Below are 23,917 nucleotides of genomic sequence, written 5' to 3' on the forward strand. Positions count from 1 at the left end.
CGGCTTATGCTTTATAAATATTCTTATATATATACTTTAATTACCTTATTTCTTGTTTAAATGCATATTTTACACATTTTATTTTAATTACTCACCATTTTATGAATTTTAACATTATACATCTGAAAACTAAATATATTACTTAAAATTCTCTTTTCGTATGAAAAATTTGAAAACAGGGATCTACACACAGTCCTACGTTACATTCCTTGCACTCGTAATAACTCATTTGCCGTTTTGGAGGATTTTTCCGGGAATGTGAACAAACGAAGCATCGTCATCTCATTTTCTTATCAGTCTCTTCTGAACAAAGTTTTGAAAAATGTCTTTCAGTTAATCTTTCAGAATCAACATCTGAAATATTTTGCATCATTTCTGCTATGTCATGCTCTGTTAAACATTTTCGACGCTTCGACATTGCAACGGTAAAAACAAAGAATTCACGTCTAACAAGATCTAATTATTTTCTAAAAACTGAACTGCAAACCGAAATACCCAACGCTTTAGAGCAAATAAAACTTCTCTACTTACAGTAAACAACTACCACGTGCGAATAAAGTGCGATTTAAAGAGACGTCATAAATCACGCCATTCGGAAACATTTATTTCCCCGTTTGTTTATATAATCAAAAACACGTGTATGCGAGTCATGCTTCTCTCATTTCGAGTAGAAGGTCTAATTTACATGTATCTGAAACCATATGGACATACAGTGCCATCTTGTGGCAGAAATTATAGTTTGAAAAACATTCCAAATTACTGGCACAAATACGTGACAGTCGGTAGAGAACAGAACAATCCTCTGGCACGCCTGCATGTCGGCCGGTAGGTAAGTGTGTTTGTTGCTGGCACGTATACGTGACAGTCGGCGCGAAGGGGTTAAAGGAGTTCAGTTTTCCTTCTTTAAAAGCAAGCATTTTTGAAAATTAAAATCCACATACGCAAATTCATATATTCATGCTAATTTTTAAAATTACTCCAGGACATTAATTTAATCCCAGAAAATAAGGATGTGATCATTCTTTGGTATACTTTCCTCCTGCTTATGAAAAAATAAAAACAGAAGCAAATTACAAATTTAAAGTTTTTGAAAAGAAAGGGAAGGAAGACTCTTAGAAGAAAAGGTTTCTCATGTATTTTGGGTTTCTCATGTATTTAAAATACATTAAACTAGTAAAAGAGTATTTTATATGCCTAGAAGTATCAATTTTTGATAATTCTGAAATAAAAATTATTTTATACTTAAAAGAAGAAATTTTAATTAATATTTCAAAAGCTTTACTGATTGCTAATAATACAATTTTATAATTTACTAAATACATAAATCAATAACAAAATGCTAAAATAATTAACTGGGATTTTTTTCAAACATTTAAATAAATGATTCAACAGTTTCTTTCCTGATTTTATTCATTCAACCAGACAGAAAAGATTGGTTCCGGTCTCCACATACAATTAAATATGGTACTTTTAACATACGCAATGTGAATTGATGATTATGGACAGTTGAATTTTTAATTATTCCTATATTACAAGCAGAAAATTTCATGCTCTCAAAAACAAGGGAGCAGATTCTGCGAAGTCAAATTATAATTCTCGGTATTTCTTGCTTGACTAATGAGATATGCATGTTTACAACAAACATGTTACATCCCATTCTGTTCTTCTAATTCATATATTCTTATGGTAATTCTGTTATATGATTAGGCTTCTCTCCTCGCTCGTATTTGGCCCACATTTCATAGAACAACCGCTCTAAGTTTGTAGCATAGGTTTTGACATTAAATAAAGGACTTTCTGTTCGAGCAGCCCAAACTTTTGCACGAATAGCTTTCAGGCTGAAAGATAGAAATTATGAAATGAATAAACATCACTAAAAACCATAAAATAGCATTAACACACATACAAATTTCAATTACTTTAGTGATCAAAGTAAAAATACTGGGCACTGCTAAAAATCTACAGAGTCTGACAGAAAGAACTCTGAATAGGGAAAAATAATAAAGTCCAAAACAAATAAGATCTGAAATTTTTATTTTTTAAAAGTTCAAATAACAAAAAATTACTTTCTTTTTTTTTTCACACCACTAGAATGTTTTATTTAACAACATTGTGCAAGTGGTGGTCTCTGTTGTTTACACATTATTTTAAGTCTTTTTCAGCAACCAGGACTTCAGAATAATTTTGAGCATAATGTGACAACTTTCTATTGTATTTCCTCCTTTCCTTAGCCGCTGTATGGCCATGCAATTTTTTTTTTTTTTTTTTTTTTTTTTTTTTTGTTTTGCAATAAACTCCTGATGTGGTCCTTGTGGGATCCAGAGGGGTTGCTCTAGATAGTGACGGGTCTGGGACAATACCCGATGAGTCTTTGTAAACCGTCCAGGTGACCAGTTCTGCTGTCACCTATATCCCCTCCTTCACATATTCCAAATTGGACACTCAGAGTAAATGCCGACCAAATGCAGAGTGGATGCAAATGCACATTGTGTTCCTATCAGTGACACATCACTGTGAAGAAACTGTTTTAAAAATGCGAAGTTCTCTTGACAGAGTCATTGTTCAGGCTTGACAATTTTAGGTTCTTAGTTTGAGACGATATAATTCACAAAAAAATTTTCAGCTGAATCCCAATTCACAAGGACTACACTCACCATAATCTAAACAAATGGAGGCAAAGCAGGGTAAACAAGTTCTTCACTGCAGGAAGTTATATTACAGAGATTGACAGTCAGAGTTTCCTGATCTAAAATTGGTTACTCTTTAAAACCACCAATGCATTCAACATGTGATAAATGATGGCATAAGATCAGCTAATTCATTGGTTCTGTTTTGCATACTATTTCACCTGCCCTATTTCTGGAATTCTTTCCAAATTTTCCATAGTTCGTAGTCTTTTATGGAAGTTCCATTAAAACTACAGATAATCTGTAATATTTGGAATCTATAAATATTGTTAGCTGACTTTCGCTGATGCAGAAACTGCTTCTATTATCCACAACATGAGTTTTAATTGCTATGTGCATTAAGATTTTCAGTAATACTGATTTTGAACTAGACACATATTAAATATTTTCAATAAGTAATTAAAAGACATTTCATTATACTAAGTCTACATCTGCAAGAATTAATTGCTAGACAGAGATTTTTATTTTCTTTCCATGACCACTCTGCTCTAAGCGTTGCATAAATTTTCCTTTGCAATAAAGATATTAATTATAAATTAGACTTTTATTTTATTAAATACTACAAATATTTCCAATAAAAAATTCAAAGAATAAAAGATACTAATGGCAAGCCCGCCAGAGGAGCGGGCTGCAGCCAAAACAAAATTTGTAAGTTTTTTGTACCCCTGAAAAACATTTCAACATGAAAGAAATTAGTTCATTCTTTCCATGCAACAACCAATTTGTAAATCATTTTTTTTTTTTTTTTTACTCCAAAAACAGGAAACAAAATCTTTTGACACTTCAGGTTAATTACGTATGACATCATGATTAAATGTTAAATTTAATATAACATTTCCTCAAAATAAAGGATTTAACATGGCAATAACATATCGTGTCAATTATACTAACTTGAAACAAAAGTTGCCAACAGCAGCTATTTATTTAAAATACTGACATTAATGAACAATTTTTGACAAAGCAATGTTACATGCTCAATTGCATGCTTTCTTCAACTATAGACTATTTACCTTATATAATAATATGTTTAATGTTTGGTAATGTTATTTTTATTTCATATTTTAGAACCCTTACAAATTTTTTATTAACAAACTCTACGATTTGAAAGCGAGCAGTAGCAACATTTCTTGGGTGAGAAAAAAAGCATTTTTATCTCCGACAAGCGAGACTGTTCACACTCCGAAAAAAATAAGTGTGAAAATTAGTGTTTTCAGAGTTTTTAATTAATATCTCAGTTGATTAAAGTCGTATGAAAATGATAACAGTCAAAATGGCTTCAATTCCCCACCATTCCGGAGGAGATAATGTCACAAACAGAGAGACGTGCATAAATTTTACACTATCGCTGCCTCAATATGGAATTGCTGTTTCAAACAGAAATAATTAAAATACTTTTATTGATAAAAACAAAAATAATCATTTAAACAGCAGAAGGGTTCACATGGTTACAAGATTTTTACACGTTTCTGTACACGGACATTAAGCACTTTTAAGGACCATTAATGAAAAAAAATTTGGATCTATGAGCAAATGGAAACTGAATAAATTCAATTAAAATAATTATCTATGTCTGAACTTCACTTCTGTAATACCATCCTAAAAATAAAATAGATCTGTAAGTAGGATGAATTATTATTAAACATGAATTAACATAATTATTAATAAGTTTGAGAATAAAATAAACCTTATGATATTTGTCAAGTAGCATTAAATATTTTACACTCTTAATAGTTGGACATATTTGAAAGAAGATAGGTGACATTTTATTATGTTTTACTAACAGTTACCATTACGCTTTTTTTTTTTTTTTTTAATGTCTCATTTTGTCACATATTTGCTCATTCTTAGAGGTTCAGTAAATAGCAGGTAGATTTTTATGTCAAGCGGCATAGCTCAAAATGAGAAGTAAGATCATATCAGCAAGATTCATAACAAAAGACTGGATGTTGTACCGTTGCTGTTTGCCTAGAGAGAGGCCTGCTGATTAGAACAAACCTGAAATGCCTGATGTCGCCACGATTGGCAAGTTTTTCAAGTTAGTTGGGCTCTGTCTGATGCACTTAGTGTCGTAGCTTCATGTACAGTTCCAGGGGTTATAACCCAGTTAATATACTTTACGGTTCCAATAAGCCACTAAAGCACCACAGGTGATAAATTGTTTGTATTATTTTAAGTCTCACTAGATGCAAAGAATAAGTTTTACATGAATTTTTATGTTTTATCTTGTGACCACAATGAGGATTAATGAAATTCAGTAACTCGTTTTAACATGCAGAGATAATTTTTAAGGGTTAGCAGTTAGTTATAAATAATTAAATTAAGTAGTTAGATAACCTTAGTCATTATGGATTTACATGGACACTAATAAATTTTATTTATTAACATTATTTATTGAAAAAGCCTATTAAAATGACAATCAAATAAAATTTCACAGTTTAAAATACATTAATTTAAGATATTAAAAGATATTAGGATAATTACAAATTAAAAGCTACAAAGCACTGATGTTTCATAACAACACTCAACAAAATATTTATTTACAAGTCTTATTTATTACAAGTATTTAAGTCTTCCCAGACATTTTGGCTAATTTATATAGATTTCTTTCTCTATAAGCATCTTTTCTAACAATCAGAAATTTGTCTCAATACGTAAATCACTGTTCTCATTAGTTTCTGCGTGCTTTATCTCCTAACTTGTCAACCTCTCCAAAATGTACCTAGGAGGGTTTACTTGATCTGGTAAAAGTTAAATAGTCCAAAACCCCCTGACAGATGTGAAGCAAATTATCTCCATTTTTGAAAGTAACTACAATGTCAGACAAGGGTTTAAATAAGCCTCTTTTTATGTAAAAAGAACTTAGAACATAAAAGAATGTTCTGATGCTAACAAAATCAATTACAGCTCATGGTATGTAATTAAACAAGAACAGTCAAATTCACACTATAAATGTGGACTAGTGGTCAAAGACTATACAATTTAATTTTAATTTAAGCTGGCTCAGTAACTCTCTCATATGAGGAAACAGAAATGGGAAATTGCACTAAAGGCTGAAGTCATAAACAACTCGGTAATTTACATAATAATAACTGTACATATTTTTTAAGAATAATTTTCTTTATGCATTTAGTTTCTTTCTTCTACATATATCCTTTTCTTTTTAGAATTTTTGGATTTACTTAAGAATTTCTGTTATTCTAAAAAAATAAATACATAAATAAAAGCATTTAGAATATATAGAAAAAGCTACTAATTTTATTTCTTTAGTAATATGGACATTCAGAAGAAGTATGAAATATATATGGAAAAAGGCCGGTTACAGAGCTGGTGTGGCAGTATTTTTAGAATTTAGTGACACCAAGCAACAAAATCTACAAATGGCAAAACTTTTAGAATGTAGAGCAGGAATTGGAAGCAAAATTTAGAAAGGCACAGAAATTGCATTAGATGGGAAAATGTCTAGCACCAGCATTAAGACATATTAGATGAATTTTTTAAATTGTAAGTTTTCAATTTCTTTAAAAAAAACTTCCTTTCTATAATATCAGTGCATGTGATAAGATCAGAAGCATTTTTGATGTTTTCCATGCTTGTGTCTCATGAAAATAAGAGAAAATAAAGGGAAGATAAATGTTAAGATAAAGATTCTAGTATCAGAAATTAAACATTCAAATATTATGTTTTCATTGTTCTTCCAGAATTTCTCCAAAAAAAATTATCCCTACTAATTTTGTAACAGCAAAAAGCCAAAAATATTTTGAAAGAAAAAAAAGCGTAAAATTAATTTTATAGAGAAAACTGATGCATAATCTGAGAATTTTAAGACAATTACATGGAAAAAACTCTAACTATGAAAAAATTAAAAAGAAAACATTTCTAATTAATTACATAGCTATTTCTGCTTTTGCTAAGAACTGTTTCACAAATTGTACTTTATAGCATTACACCTTGTTTATTTTTCAGATTCAAAATCTTGTTATAATAAGTTGCCAAAATGAAACTCTACAATAACAGCAGAAAATAAAAATGTTTTATTTTAATGTTATTTTTTATATATAATTTAAATATACAGCCAAAAGTCTTTAATCCGGACTTGTCGGGACTTCGGCGCTTCCAAATTATCGATTTTTCCGAATTATAGATCATCAGTTTAAATCTGGTAAGATGGCATGCAGAAATTATAAAAGTAAAAATATGAAACCGTAATTTATGAAATAAAGAGTAATTATGATCTAAAGGGTATCAAAATGTACCAAAAAAAAAAAAAAGCTTCATATTTATTTGTTTACTCTATTAAACATTTCTTTCAACATGCGCATGCGTAAAGCATACATTATGCATAGTCGAAATTAGAAAACTGCATATTTATAAAGACGAGGAATTTGATTTAAATCATATCAAAGACGGAGCACATCGAGATTAAATACTACATTTAGTAAGGAATTATAAGCCGAATAAAATAAAAACATCTGCCCTGAAGATAAGGATAGTGCTGACAGATCAACTTCCAGTTCATTGTGCGCCGCGTATAGTTGTTTTTTCATTTAAATTTTTTTAAATAATCTAACATTTTTATGATAATGATGAACAATATTAAGGAGGGGAAAAAATTTCTATTTTTGGCATGTTATTATTCTCAAATATATTCCACAGGCAAGAGGTTAATAATTGAACATCAATTTATAAATATACACTTTTACTTCATAATTGTATTTTTTTCTCTCACAGTAATTATATGGATGTGAATCGTGATGCTAAATAGCTTAAAAGTGATAGATTTCTGATGAAGTATACTAGGAAAGCTCACCTGAATCCACATTATATGCAAAAGAAAGCCTTACATGGCCACGCACTCTGCAAACGTGGGAGAGAAAAAAAAAAAAAAAAAAAAAAAAAAACAGTACTTTTCCATTTTGCCGGCACAAGCAATTAAGTGGCCAAAAATGATACAACTGAAGCCAAACAGAATATCTCGTTGGTAACCTTTTATGCCTCATTTTCAAAACAAGTCGCAGCCGTTTCTTAGCAGATTGATTGTTTCTTTCAATACTGGCATATAATTACATAGAATATTTTACCCAGATAGTTTAATTTTATCCCCTAAGGCCATTCGTTGTAATTAGTGAATTAGGATTCACATATTGCTTATCTGAAGGCGAAAATATAGAAAATGCAAAGTCGAGATTAAAATTCATGAGTTCTAATGAGAATGCACTGCCGTTTTACAAAATTTCTGAGTAAGCTATTCGTACAAATTGAAATAATTCTGGCATTTAAACTTGTATTCCAAATTAAGATTTAACTTGAAATTAATGTAGATAATTACTGAGAGAATTAGATTTTTGTATCGTAGTTTACGTGGGATGAGATTACTTGGGATCACATGATATACGGGGAATCAGGATGTTGTACCATGAAAAGTAAATTCATAAATTAATGTCTTTTTACAAATTTATCAGCTTTATTTATTGTCTTTTTACAAAATAAAAATTTCTTAGAACTAACATTTGTTAACATTTTTTATGTGTGTACTGTGTGTTGTCGCCAATAAAGTCTGCTTGGCGAGATTTGCGCTGGCAAAACGGAAAAGTACCAAAAAAACTTAAAGCATTTTGTGGCTTTCATCATTTCACCATTGTAGGCTTAAAAGAATTTGGAAGCACGGATTGCAAGATTTCAATTTCCTAACTGATTAACATGTAATTGCTTTGGGAGAAAAAGGGAGGGAGAATAGACTCTTAAAAGAGAATATTTTAATAATAAATGTATATTTTATATATATTAATTATATTTAACAAATCTGAATACTAAAAACTGATCTACAACTTACAATTATGAATTTCAGACTCATTCATAACTGTAGGAAAATGCATATAATTATCCCAGAAACATATAACTAGACCCTACAAAAATTATCTCTCAATTTATATACTAGAAACCAATGATCAAATGCCTATACTACTCATTTTTAACAATCTCATTTAACTTTGAAAATAATCCATAAATACAAATACTAAAAATTTAAATTAATATGAATATATACAAGTTTTCATGAAGAAGCACTATTTTAGTCATAAGCACTTGCTTTGATGAATATGATTTAAGTGCGTGAAAAATTAATATTCACACTGTTATATTCATCTACTGAAACAATACATAACACTAAATATTATACATACTATTCTTTGTCTGTTCCAAGTCGTACAGCAATATCTTCATACTCCTGGCGACTTCGAGCTATAAGTTCCGGGACACCTAAGCAAGTCAACTGAGATGATGCAACTCTAGAAGCAAGAGTTTCTCCAGCTAATGTAACCATAGGTGTTCCTGCCCATAATACATCCATGCCAGTTGTATGTCCATTACACAGTGGAGTATCTAAACACAAATCTGCTAACTGCCCTCGGCGTACATGCTCTTCTTTGGCAGCAACATTGGAGAAGATTAATCGGCTAGGGGATAAACCAAGTTGAGTTGCTGATTGAATAATATTAGGCTCACCCACAGCTGGAAATCTTAAGAGCCACAAAACACTATTTGGAACTCTTTTCAATATCTGAAATAAAATATTTAAATTAATAAGCATATAATAAGAAACAGATCTTTATTATATTTCCTTTTTTATTACATCTATTTATTCTGATAATAAAGGTGGTGTATTTAATTATGGCAAAGCACACTAGGGCTATCTGCCTAAGGGGAGGGATGCCTTCATGGAGGACTTTCTGAGGGAAACTGGCTCGTATACACGTTACAGATGGGGAAAACCACGAAAACGCCCATGCAGCCAGCCCGTTCGCGGGATTCGAACTACCAGTGTTCAGCGACTTTACCGCTCGGCCACTGGTGGGCCTGATAATAAAGACTACAAAAATAATTTCCAAATTTTAGTCAGTTCATGAAAAGCACACATGGCCAGGAGTTCTGCTCACTGAAGTTTCTGAAAATGCTATCTATCATCAGAGATTTTTATGGATTTGAGATAGAACTAAATTATTTTGAATATGCTTTTATTCTACACATATATTGATAGAATATTTAAATTAATTTGCTTCCAATTGTGTTCATCGCTGGATTTACAAATTAAAAACATCTAGCTGAAATAAAAATTCAAATTAACAAATAGCATTTTCATGCTTCACCCTTTGATGCGTGGTGGTCACACCATGAAATCGAATTTTTTTCTCCTCTTCTTTACAAAATTATTAAGTGAAAATCAATTGATTACTGATCTTTTACCTCTAAATAATACATAATGACTGCAGAATCATACATGTTTTTGGTCTTAGTACAGTTTTAGTATCAGATGCCTTTTAAAATTCCTTTTCAACGAGACAAAATAACTTCCTTTTATTAATATAAACAATTTTAGATTTCAAAAGTTATTCATCGCACATCATGATTTCTATCATAAACAATAAAAAATTGCAATAAAACTGCATATATAAAAACACCTATCTATATTTATGGTTTCAGAGCACGACCACTGAGCCACTAGAGCACGGATGGGCAAACGTTTTCAGACGCAAGCCAACAATTGAAAAAAAAAAAAAGTTTGGTGGGCCACAATAAATTTTTCTAAAATTTTAAAAACAATATACAATTTAAATATATTAATGAGATGAATGAAATTGCGATTTCATTTAAAAAAGTTCCTTATATTGAGGTTCAAAATGAGATGTACTGATTCTAAGGAACAAGGCTAAATGCTCATCTGCCAGTCTAATTCAGAAATAATTGTTTCTAAGGTTCATAGTTGAAAACACTTGTTCACACATATAAGATAAAGCAAACACAGCACTGATTTTCTGGACTTGAGATATTAAATTTGAAAACTTACTTTCAATAATGATTTGTAAAACTTTAACTTCGGCATATCTAGAAACAACTGCTTGAGATGATCGTTAGATTGCAACTCAATTCATTCAAGTTGCAAATCTGACCTCACTGCTTCACAATTTGTGTTGAAAGGCATGGTAAAAAGATCCAATTCTGTTTGAATGGCACTTATATCTTGAAATCTGCGTTCGAACTTAAAATGCAATTTTTCAAGCCATCTTCACAATTTTTAGGTATCTCTTCATTTACTGAGGGTATTGAATTTAACCTTGGGAAATGAGAAGTTGTTCTTAGCTAGTTGCCCAACAAACAGATTGTTTTAGTTTAAAAATTTTGAGATGGATGCAGATATCATCGATAAGTTGATTTTTCGCTTGCATCTTGACATTCAAATTGCTCATATGGCAAAGAAGATCTGTGAAAAATGCAAAGTCCGAAAACCATTCTGTATCTTCTAACATTTCGCACTGTGCAGAACACAGTTTCTTATGGAAGAATGGCACAATGTCGTCCTTCAACTGCCAAACTTGCTCGAAATCACATCCTGCACTAAGCCACCTTACTTTCCTGTAACACCATACTTCAGAGCATTCAGATTGCATGGACTGAAGAAAATCTCGAAATTGCCTACGAGTAAGCCCACAAGATCAAATAGTATTCACAAGCTTCACAACTGCATCCAGCACGGATTTCATGTTCAATGCAGACTTACACAGAGCATCTTGATGTATAACACAATGTAAAAAAACAACCCTGTTCCTGGGATAGTTTTGATTTAAAGATTCCAAGAAATCCAGATTTTTTCCCTGTCATAATTGGTGCTGCCTCGGTCATAATATTACATATATTTGTTATAGGCATTTCTTATAGTTTATAGTTACTTCCTTAAATTCACGAAAAATATCACATCCTGTTCTAGTTCCCTTTAAAGAACGCGTGCACGCCTGTTCCCCGGTAATTTCAAAGTTCTCAACACCTCTTATAAATAATACTAATCGAGCAGTATCATTTATATCAGTGCTTTCATCCATGGCTATAGTGCAAAATTTAAAACCGGCTAATCTTTGACTCTAATTGTGATGTCAAATTTTTATCGATACCTTCCGATTGTAGAAGTCACCGTTTTTCGAGATAAGCTTACAGTCTCAAAATTAGTTTTCTTGTCTGGACATAAAACATCATAAACTTGGAGCATGCAGTATTTAACGAACTCCCCATCACCGAGAGCTTTATTATTTTTAGCAATATTGTATGCTACAATGTAACTTGCATGTGTAGCTGCTTCATGAATACTGTTTACCTTGAAAAAAATTTGTTGGCCTGATAATTTTTTACAAAAGCTTTCTGCATTTTGTTTTCTTTCATATTCAGATACTGCTTTGTTATTGGAATTCTTGAACTTAGATATGAAATGACGGGAAATGTTATATTCTTTGAAGACTGTTTCAGCTTCATTGCAGATGAGACACAATGGTTTAACTTTTACAACTGTAAAAAGTACTTCCAGGTCCATTTATCGTTAAAAGCACAGTACTCTGAATCAACTTTACTTTTTTTAGTAGCTATTTTGTAGTTAAAATATTTTACGAATAACCCAAACAAGCACTAGCTACGCTATACTTTTAATAGATGCTATATGTCAGCAATCTTTCCATACGCTATCAATAATATTATAAGTTGCGGCAAAAGGAAAAGCTGCTGGCTAGAGCTTCAAATGTGCAGTCTGCCACGTGAGATCTACACTGGTGCGCAAAACTTAAGCAACAGGTGTTCTTTTTTACATAAATCCACGAGATATCATCAGAGACACACGAAAATCAGAAATAAGAGACAGCATTTTGTATTTAAATGATGACGAAAGCATAATTCCGGAAAAATGAATACAATGCATACAGTATGGAATTAAACAAAAGCAGGCTTTATTGAACTCATAGTATCATTACATACGATTGTCTGTATAAGTGGAAGAACAACAAGGAGATGTTCCTTAGTATGGGATATGCCCTCCCCTTACTGCAATGGTTGCTTCTCACCGTCTCCCCACACTCAGCACCAGATTGCCCAACAGATCTTGAGGTGAGAGTGCCCATTCCTCAATCAGCATCTGTTTCAGTTTTTGGGTGTTTGCCAGAGGATGTAATCGTGCCTCAAGGCGTCTCCCCATCCCATACATGTCCTATGAGATTTAAATCAGGGAAGTACGTTGGCCAATCCATTCGAGTGATATATTCACTTTTCAGTAGCTTCTGAACAGCAGGAGTCCGGTGTGGCCGTGCATTGCCATCCATAAAAACGAAGTCTGGTCCAACTGCACCTCAGATCAGACGCACATAGACAAGGATCGCCTCCTGACAATAGCAATCTCCAGTTACAGAACTTCTGTCAAAAAACATGGAGCTCTGATCGCCCGTTCAGCATAATGCCTCCCCAGACGAGATCTCCAGGACACCGTAATGGTCTCTTTCCGTGATGTTACTGAGATTAAACCGTGTCCTTACCTCTCTCCAAATAATTTGGCGTTGAGAATTGCTTGGGGCACTAAAACGACTCTCATCTGTAAGGAGGACATGACTCCATTGATGAGATACCTAGTTTTTGTGCTCCTTGCACCACTCTAAACGGTGGTGCCGATGGCCAACTTTCAAAGGGATGCAGCGTTCAGGACGGCGGGCGAATAGGCCATCTTTGTGAAGGTGTCTGGACACAGTAAACCACGACAATTGTTGCCGGTTGCTGTACACAGTTGCTAAGCTGTGGAACTTGCTGACTGGTTTTGGGCTCTTTTCACCTGTAGGACGATATATTGGTTATCTGCTGCAATTGTTGTCCTGGAGCAGCCACCACCAACCTTTCTAATAGCTGTACCTATGGTTTGGAAGGTTTTCCAAGCCCGCAAAATGACACTTTTGTTGACTTTGAAATTTTTAGCCACACTGGTCACATTAAGCTCCTCCTCCAGCTTTCCGATCATTCTTCCACTTGTGAAGTCATCCAGATGATTTCTTCTAGCCATATTTCACGAAAGATTTCACCTGTACTTGCAGCGAATGTCTTTAATTGCGTCTCCGTCCTTCCTTATGGTAGTCTTGAGTGGAGCGCGCCGACTGCACGCGTTTCGCGTACAATCACGTAGCCTGTGACCTTTTTTTCCTGACATTTGCATATGCATGACCTTTCTACTGAATTGCGTGTTCATAGTACTGATAGCAAGAACCCCTTTTCTGCAACTGCATGGTTATCTGATTAAAATTTGCATTGTTGCTTAAGTTTTGCACACCAGTGTAATTCACCTATATTGGAATCCCATATGCTTCCAGAGAAAGAGATACGCTTATTGGCACCTATTTACAGTTATAACCAACAAAGAACTTCAGCTTTTAACACCTTACCGAATAAAAGCTGTCTGTGCTTGCTATTTTCGTCGATTAATATTTTGTAGAACAAATAAAGAGAAAGTAAAAAGATCCTCAGTCCTTTGAAAAAAAATGAAGAAAACAAATAATACTTAACCAAAGCAGAAAAGGAGACCGATATATAATATATATTTCGTTTAATTTGCCTTGGACCGTCAAATTAAAATTCTATACGCGGCTGAATAGAACACCTTCCGATGGGCCATAGTTTGCCTATCCCTGCTCTAGAGGCTTGGTAGTCGCGCCTTGAAACTACTGCTCTTCACAATGGCGTTTGCTTGCTTTTCAAAAACAGGAATGTTTATTTTTACCCGGATATAGATAAGGGGCTTCGAAACCACAGAGTTATTTTATTACTAAGTAAACAGTACATGCACCTGCACGTCTTTCTTTTCCAGAGACTTTTCTCTGACATCAGCATATTTGCTTTCCAAGCTAGTATTGTGATTTTATAAGTTATTTCATGTAGTTTAAATTTAATGTAAACGTACTTTACTATAGTTAAAAATAGAAATCACGTAAAGTTTTATTTAAATTAAAATTATTTTCTGAATATTTTGGTATGAAATATGAATAAAATAAGTATGAATGGGAAAAGAATGATCCGTACCAAAGCCAAAAAGACCAAGCCTCCCCCCCCCATTAACATAAAAGACCACAAATTTCATGTGGCAGATGAAAAGAAGCTAAATAATGCTGGACATATACCAGTGAAGTTTAGATCCAGGCAGTGTACAATTTGTAGCAGAAGGAAGAAACCTCACAGAACAAGATATATGTGCAAAATAAGCAATGTGGGTCTATGCATGTACCAAAAAGACAAAACATGCTTTGTACAGTGTCACAAAAAAAAAAGTCCTATACGTGCGCTGGTTTCACAATGTGACCACCACCCACAGAACAATGGGGCAAGAGTAGATTTTTTTTAATTCATATATTATTTGTCTTTAGGATCATAATATTCAATTTCTAGAGTTTTTAGATAAAGAGATTATAAAAACAATACTGTGTGCATCAAAATACATCAATAAACTGAACTGACACAAACAGATCAAGAAATCTGAAATTAGAACAGTTTTTGAGCTTTATAAATTAAACTGTAAGCATTACTGTACAGCACACAGGTCAGTATTTTCAGAATACTAATAATTCCTTTCAGTGCTTAGATATAATTTTGAAATGTACAGAATTTTTATTATTTTTTTGTTTTGTTTGTTTATTTATTGAAGGCTACGGTAATGTTTTTGTTCAAATCATGTAATGGAATCATGTAATGGACATCTACCTTTTACATAATATCAAGACCATTTATATGTCTTCTATATTATAAAAATATGCTTGGTTCATTTAAAAATAATTTAAAAATAAGTATGAGAGCAAACTGGAAGATTTTAAATTACGTTAACGTTTTATATGTTACTGTTATTTATTAAATATTAGGTTCTTCGCACTTAAACTATAAAATTCAGTTCAACAGCAATATCACAAAACAATTTTAAAATGAGCATATCTTTAGAATTTTCGATACACAGTTCCGCACGCTGGAGATAAAAAGGTTCCCCTCCCCTGTAGAGTGTTGCTATTGCTCACTTTTAAATCGTTGAGTTTTACAAAATATGAAATAGATAATAAAACAAATTCCAAATTTGGGCTTCCATATGCCCATATTCGGGTGGAAACATACGTTACAGGTATCGTTGTTTTATCACAACGGGAGAAACATAGAAACATTTATGCAGATTCTTCATTATTTAATTTCTTTAAATATAATACAGGGCAGTAATATTTGGTGGTAATGATTTGAAAAGTGAATTGGACATTTATGGTGAACAAACGCAAAAAGGCAAAATGAAAATAATAGTCCTTCAGGACAAATTGCCCCCTTTGGACTTATGGAAAAAAAAACTGTCAGTAGCTGACATTTATTATGAACTCTGTGTCATATATGGCCCAAATATTTTGGGTGAAGATGAAATGCATCAGTGCGCGAGATTTTTCAAAGAAGGAAGAACAAACATTCACAATGAATCAAAGGAGTCAGAGGCCATCTGTAGTGAGTGATGATCTCAAACATGTTGATGATAAAATCTGTCAGATCCATTGATTCACAATCTTGGAACTTTCACAACAATTTCCAAAGAGTTCTTAGACTGTTTTGCATACGGTAGTCATCGGAAAATTAAGCTACCAAAAGTTCTACGCTTGATGAGTACCGAAAATTCTTACAGAAATCATCAAAAACCAACCGAATGGCATTGCCTTAGATGTTTTTACCCAGTACCAAACAAAAGGGGAGGAGTTTTTGAACAGAATAGAGATTAATGATGAGACTTGGGTAAGACATGTTAATGCTGAGACAAAACAGTCAATGGTATAAAGTCTACTGGCATCTCCAACACGGCTGAGGAAAGCTCGTTGAACTTTGCCAATGAGGAAGGTTATGGTCACTGTGTTCTGAGATGCTAATGCAATGCTTGTCAAATTTATGGAAGATGGTACAGCAATCAATTCTGAAGACTGAAATGAGAAAACTGAAATGAGGCATCAAGAACAAACACTGCGGCCTGCTGACATCTGGGGTTGTGTACCTGCACGATAACGCTTGTGCTCAAAGTGCTGAGCAAACACTAGATGTTTTGCACCAATTCAAATAGGATCTCTTTCAACATGCCCTCTACAGCATGGACCTAGCTCCTTCTCATTATGATCTGGAACTTCAAACCAAGGCTGCCGAGTTTTAAGCAGAAGGGATTGGTAAGTTGGTAAAAACGCTACAAGAGCTTGAATGTACATTGTGAAAATGTTGAAAAATAAAGCTGATGTATTTTTCAGATGTAAATAAAAATTTGTTGAGTCAATGTTTGGTTTTTTTTTATTATTATTATTTACAGCAAAACAGAAGTTAGTTTCCGAATTGCCATCGTATTATGTTTATACCATCAATGTTTAAGTTTACAAATATGCATATATATATATAAACAGGAAATTTCATTTGTTTCTAAATAACTGATAAATACAGCCTGCTAGAGGCATGAAAGTAATGTCTCTCTGTTGACAGATCATGCCCTACAATATGAGAGCAGTTATGGTACACCCTACACCAGCAAAATTCAGAACATTACTATTACAGAAAAACTGACAGATGGGCATTCTCATTCATAAAGCAATACAAAGTCAATTTCTGTACGAAAATGAACTGTAAGCAAAAACACAATATACAGTTGGCCTGAAAAGCCTCAAATGTATGAAACCAAAGATACACTTCAGCACAAAATTATAATTTAATGGATAAACTATATACATTTAATATATACAGACTCGTATTGTTTACAAGCTAGTTTCAAGCATGTTCAAGAAGGATACTGCTGACTATATCAGTATTCAAGAAAGTATCTTTGTACATGCATTCAACAATTACAAAAAATAACACTCTTGCATGCATCATTAGTTGTAAAATTTCTATCCAAAAGACTGAAAGATGTCATCACATTTGAACTGCTTATGTAGTCTACCCCCCAAAAGGAAATCAATAAAAGTGAGGTCTGGTATCGTACAGACCATTCAACAGTAGCACTGCAGGTGATAGTCTGTTTCTCTAATATCTGCTAGATCCATTATGTTGGGGCTGAAGATATCTTTCTATTTAATGACTATGTTGAACATAAATTCCATTAAGTGTTTTTTTAAATATCCAGTTTTAATGAAGTTTCCGGCTACTACAAATAACGCCTGCGCAAAACAGTTTGCGTTGCCATGTTTAATTGTATTTTGTCAAATGATTTTTCGCATTTCAAAGACACAGACTTGCTTTAGAACACCGTGTTGCGAAATTCGTAAAAAATTACCATTAAGTACAGGGTATCTGAAATGGAGCTATCATGCTACCAGCTTCCTTCTATTTCTGTTGCAGAAAGTCAGTTACAGAATGTCACCAAATCATGTGTACAGCTTTAGGTACTAATGTTGTATCATATATCACTGTGAAGGTTTGGTACTGAAGAGTTAAAAAAAAAAATAAGGACTATGATATTCAAGAAGCAGAGCACTCTGACCAACTTACTGATGGTTAATGATGCCCACCTGCGAGAACTTGTGGAAGAATTTCAGTAAGCAACCCCTCGAGAGCTTGCTAAGGAATTAGACTTTAGTGCCATGCCCATTAGTCGTGTTATGCATCGCATAAACTTGACATACAAGTTCAATTAATGGGTGACGTATGAGCTGACTCAAGCAGACAAGGACAGACTTATTTGGGCCTGCACTAATCTGCTCGAATATCAACATAAGGACAAATTCTGCACCAGATTGTCAATTGTGATGAAAATTGGTTTATGTGATGAAAACATGGGCTGAAAAGGGGAGTTGGTCTGCAACCGGTGAAGCCATTAACATCACAAGGACTAACAAAATGACTAACAAAAAGATCATGCTTTTTACCTTTGGGATGATTGTGGCATTAACCAAAAAGAGTTTCTGGAAAAAAGAAAAAATCTAGAAAGTAAGGTCAAAATGCTAGTCTGTGTTGACGTTGCTATCAAAGAAAAAATCGAACTCATTTCCGGCACAAGAAGAATAATGTTCCATCAAGATAATGCAAGACTACATGTGTATGCATTTACCTGCTTGACTTTGTACAGACTCAAATGGGATCTTTTGCCACACCAACCATATAGCCCCAACATCACTCCTTCAGACTTCTACTTTTTCTCACACCTGTAGCTACACCTTGCTGGTGCTATCTTCCATTCTGCACAGGACATCCAAAATTAGATTGATTTGCTTTTTGAACTTACAGCTATTAAATCTCTCGGCCAAAGGCTTTGAAAAACTCCAAAAACATTGGCATAAAATGTTGGATTTGGGTGGTGATTACTACCTACACTAAAGGTACAGCTTTCATTAAAAAAAAAAAAAAAAAAAAAAAAAAAAAAAAAATTAAGAACGTTTTTGGCCAAAAATTGTCACTACAACCAGATACTTTGCCATATGTTAATGGACTTGCATTCATGATTTTGACAACTAGATCCCATGACACACTATCCAACTCTAAAAATGATAGTTGCATTGGTTTAAAAACTGCCATGTTGGATACTGCTTGTCTGCTAAAAAAAAAAAAAAAAATGGAGTAAAAATAGGCATCATAGACTTTGTTCAAGGCTTCACACTGCACCAGCATTATCATATACTCTCTGTCTACACAATTTTTTTTGCTATGGTGTGACAAGAATGGGCATAGCAAAATCTGCTATACATACCCTACTGATATCACTGATATTGCTTTGTCAAAGGCCTAATGCTCATGCTAAAATGTCCTCAGCTCTTATATGTATCCCAGTACCTACTAATATGTCTGACTGACACTACCTTATAGTATTTCCTGTTAGTGTTGTCAAATTGTTTTAATGATGAAGTTTACACTTGGATATATGCTAGAAAACTAATATAATTCCATGCTACTAGCATGGTGTTTTATTGGCATTCACCATACAGAACTACCATCTCACAATACTGCTATGCACTATGTGGTTAGTTTCAGTTTATTTGATTATGGCGAATATCAACCTAAAGCCATTGTGAAGGAATTTCTAAATTAGGGAAACTGGCTCGTATCCATGTTACAGATGTGGAAAGTTACATATATGTCCATGCAGGCAGCCCATTCATTCGGAATCAAACACAGGTTGAACTACCAGTGTTCAGTGACTTCACTGCTCGGCAAATAGTGGGCCCTGTATTATAAAGGGTGTCCTAAGATTAGCCCAAGATTTTAATTAAGTAAAAAATACAGACTTTTCCCCCTCTAAATCATTATTTTTTAATTGAATCGCAAAGTACACAGGATAGGGTTATGAGTTACCGTCTACTATAAGGTGTTATCTACTAGAGAAGTCTTGCAATGTCAAGAATTACTGATAAATTATATAACTTTAAAACTGGTGGCAATTTCCATAATTTTAAAATGCATAATCTATTTGCATTTATATTTTTCTTTAACTGTTTGGGATCTGTTACTGCTTTTGTATCTTAAAATTAATTTTAATATACAACATGTTTCAAAAAGAATATACATATTTTGAATGAATATATTTATTAAACTGTATGACATACATACATGAAACTTTATACACATATGTACGAACCTCTAAAGTTCAGATTACAGATGTTCAGTATGTCCTTCGCCAGTGACAAGAACAATATCACATCGATACTCAAATTCCTCCCATACTCGAGCAAACATGTCCATCGTCACTGATGCTATGGCAGTATGGATCTGGTTCTTCACCTTTTACAGGCTCTGTAGGAGTGGTGGCACATAAACGTTGTCTGTAATGAAATCCCCACAGGAAGAAGCCACAGAGTGTCAAATTCGAGAACACAAAATGATTTCTGCTGCGGAGTATCCATTTTAAACATGTGACAGTTACCACACGAAACAGAAGACAACTGATATCTAGCAGATATTAATATAAACTATGTATTTGTTTCGTTATACTATATTAATATAGACTATATATATTAATATAGACTATGTATTTGTTTTGCCAATAGCTGAGCCGAAGCGCAGTGATCGATAGTTTGGACAAAATAACACTTTGTAATAGGTGTATTCTTTTTGAAACATGGTGTATAATAAATTATTCCCTAATTTTATTTAGAAGTACACAACATTTTAATATACTTACATTCACCCAAACTTGTAATGTAGCTGGATCAATTTTATACAGCTGATTGAAGTTACAATAAACAATAGCATCTTCTGGTAATCCATATTGCTGCCTAGATGTCACTAATATACTCTTAGGAGCTTCCTCTCCAGTAGCAGCTTTATTATTTATCTGAAAGAATCCGAAATTGAGTAAAAATATATATATAGTAATGCAAACTGCAAAAATTATAGAAAATAAACAATACAAAAGTACTGTTACATCATAAAACTTCAGATAAAATATCTTGATGTAACAAACTTTATTACCGTAACTACCTAGAAATTAAAATTGCATTTGGGTAAAAATTATTGGGGGACCGTAAAATAGTTTATGCTGCAAACCACTTCCAACTATAAAGAATTTTAAACATGAATTCCTTAATTATTTAACACATTATAATGACACATGTTGGAAAAATAAAATTGATTTTCAATGAGACACTATTCAGAATTATATAAGTTACTTCATAAAATATCTATAACATGGTTATTCACCATGAATGCAGATTTGAAGATGCACATTTTACCTGTGCTTGGTTGCATTACTTAAAGTTCGTAATTCCTTTGTTTCATCTCTGTACAATTATTCTTAAAAAGGTAATCATACTCAAAACTAAAAAAAGAGAGGGCGGTGCACTAAATTTGGGTAATTTTCCATTTTGAGGACCGTAAAAAAATTGCAGCGAAAATGTATGCGCAAAAGCGCTAAATCTAGCAAACGTGCCTATTTAACAGCGCACCAAATCTAGCATACACACTGATTTCAAATTTTGTAAGTTTAGATATTTCTATATTTAAGACACCATTGAAATACTAGTTAAATTTTTAAATTCTTTTTTGATATCCTATGGGTTTAATAATTTGGGAATTGCCTATGACGAAAAGTCTGCAATAGAATTTTTTCAAAGAAAAGGCATCACTCATTACAGAAAATTATGTTTGAACAACCAACGAAATGAAATTATGCTTTAGCGATAACTCGGTAGCGAAATAGCAATGCAGGAATCCATTATGTTTAGCCTTTTTTAATATAAATTATAATAATGATCTGAAATAGTTATTTACTCTTATGCTTTCATTCAGTTATGTTTAGCTTTTTTTTTATATAAATTATAATAATAAAAAAGAAATTCTATGAAATTAACCTTTCATCTAAATTAAAACAATAATCTTAGATAGTTATTTACTATAATACTTTCCTTTGCGGTAGGGTTGCCACAATTATTTTAGGGAGCACTGGCATTAGCAATAGTTTGAAAATTTTTTACGGTCCTCAAAACGGAATAGTACCTAAATTTGTTCCGATTCATTGCTAATGGATATAAAGGATTTTGGTTATCTATACATATGAGTAAATCAACTCAAAGATACAATTGAATAGAAAGATATGTATAAAATTATTTCACTCAACTCAAAAACTGAACATTTTTTCCTACTATGAAAGTATACAGTTTTCCTTTAGTGATTCATTTCTTTTATTATTATATGGTGAGATAGGCACTATCATGGAACAAAGTTAACCTAAGGGATAGGACTGACATATATTACCCAAGTAATACATTCACAGTGAAGTCTTAGGTACTAGAAGTTATTCAGAAATTCTTAAAGTAACTTTACTCCTTCCACACTTTTTCAAATTTAAAACTCGCATCTCTGTAATAACAGGTAACATTAAAAATTTAAGATTTTCCCCGTTAAACAAGATTACTATTAAAAAAATTAAAATTGAGAACTGACAAAATTTTTGCCCACTTTACTATATTTTCTTAGAATTGAAAATTGATTTTCCTATTTGTGTTGCTAAAATTAAAAAGATATGAAAGATGGTTCTTAGGAACCAATGAAATATGGAATTCAGAAAAGAATACACTGATCAGTGAAATTTGGATTTGTTCAGTTTTAAAGAATTTTTCTATTACCTCATATTTTTACATGAGAAAAAAATCTATTAATGAACTTACTATATTTAAAATGGTAATTTTTAAAAGTTGGGCTACAATACCAAAACTTCTATATCAGCTTAGAGAAAATGACCCAAATAATAATAATAAGAAGGAAGCCTAAATGCAAAGTCAGGCAAGTTTGTGATATCCTCCTATTGAGAAACTACTTCATCAATGAAAGAGAAAAGAAGTGAAATATTAGGAAATAATTCCATCATTTAAATTGCATGAATTTCAAAAGTTACGTTATCTGAATATAACAAGACAACATTCTGCCTAAAGGGAGGGATGCCTTTGTGGAGATCTTTCTAAGGTAAACTGGTCTGTGTTTATCATTTGATAACTGATGAGACAAAAAGAATTTAAAAAAAAAAACCTTCTACTGCAAAAAAATATATATTCTTAGGTAAACAAATGATTAGCCAAATTAGTCTAAAAATTAAAGCATAAAAGCTAGCTTGTACAGAAGAGAGGGGAACTCATTACCATCATCATATTTATGAAACCAGTTGCTATAGATAAGGAGCAACTAATTGCGTGGTCAATATCATAAGACATAGCAGAACTGTTCGCATCTTTAATGGGTTTACAGTGGCATTACAGGTACAGGCTGAAGCAAGGTCGGTACCTGTGCATCTACCTGGACATATTAGGCATAGCTGGACCTTGCTAATTGTTAAGCTTACCCTAGATCAAGGATGTCAAACTCGCGGCCCGCATGAAATATTTTTGCGGCCCAGCCAATATATCGGCAAATAATAATATACAATAATAAAATAACATATCGACAAAGAAAAAAATGAAATGTTTACTGCTAAGTAATTAACGATAATTTATTCAGTGTTGTTAGATTACTCACAGCGAGCTGACACACACACTACTTAAATTACAAATGCGTGTGAGCAGCTTGCGTTCAGCGACCTTCGGCTTTTGGGGGACATGTGCACTTAGAACTTGTACTCATCCCCCGATAGCCGAATGTGGCCGAACTCATGGTCTCAGTTTTCCAATCATAGTTTTGTACGATATATTGGTGCATGCATGTGCATGCACTTTGCTTTATTATTAGTTATTACTTAATTCATATTGTTACGGATTTCATAGTTATTTATTTATTTAGTTTTTTTTATTTAGAATTGTAATTAGATTTGCTTCATGTTGCCTTAGCAACGCAGACGATTTTTGAAAAGACAGCTGCATTGAATGGTTAAAAATGGAAAAGCGCGCGCATTTAATACCTAATAAATAAATATCTCGTAATTGCTGTTGCCATCCACAAAAATCCAGATATTTATAGATGTTTCCAGTATATTCGAGAAATTAATTATA

General features: G+C 32.8%; 1 protein-coding gene across 1 annotated transcript in view; it reads right to left on the reverse strand.

Moving 5' to 3' along the window:
- Positions 1–1,392: 1,392 nt before the first annotated feature.
- sxc (O-linked N-acetylglucosamine (GlcNAc) transferase sxc) overlaps positions 1,393–23,917 on the reverse strand; it is a 125,242-nt gene continuing 102,717 nt past the window's right edge. Inside the window, exons 19-21 of the mRNA XM_085815457.1 lie at positions 20,623–20,775; positions 8,867–9,243; positions 1,393–1,838 (exon numbers count right to left, since the gene is read on the reverse strand). Coding sequence (XP_085671583.1) covers positions 1,682–1,838; positions 8,867–9,243; positions 20,623–20,775 — 687 coding nt within the window. The 3' untranslated portion in view covers positions 1,393–1,681. The remainder of the gene's footprint in view (positions 1,839–8,866; positions 9,244–20,622; positions 20,776–23,917) is intronic.

The sequence above is a fragment of the Stegodyphus dumicola genome, chromosome 4 (assembly GCF_044657685.1).
Source record: "Stegodyphus dumicola isolate Sdum_Otavi_A_Nest chromosome 4, ASM4465768v1".
NCBI lineage: Eukaryota > Metazoa > Arthropoda > Arachnida > Araneae > Eresidae > Stegodyphus > Stegodyphus dumicola.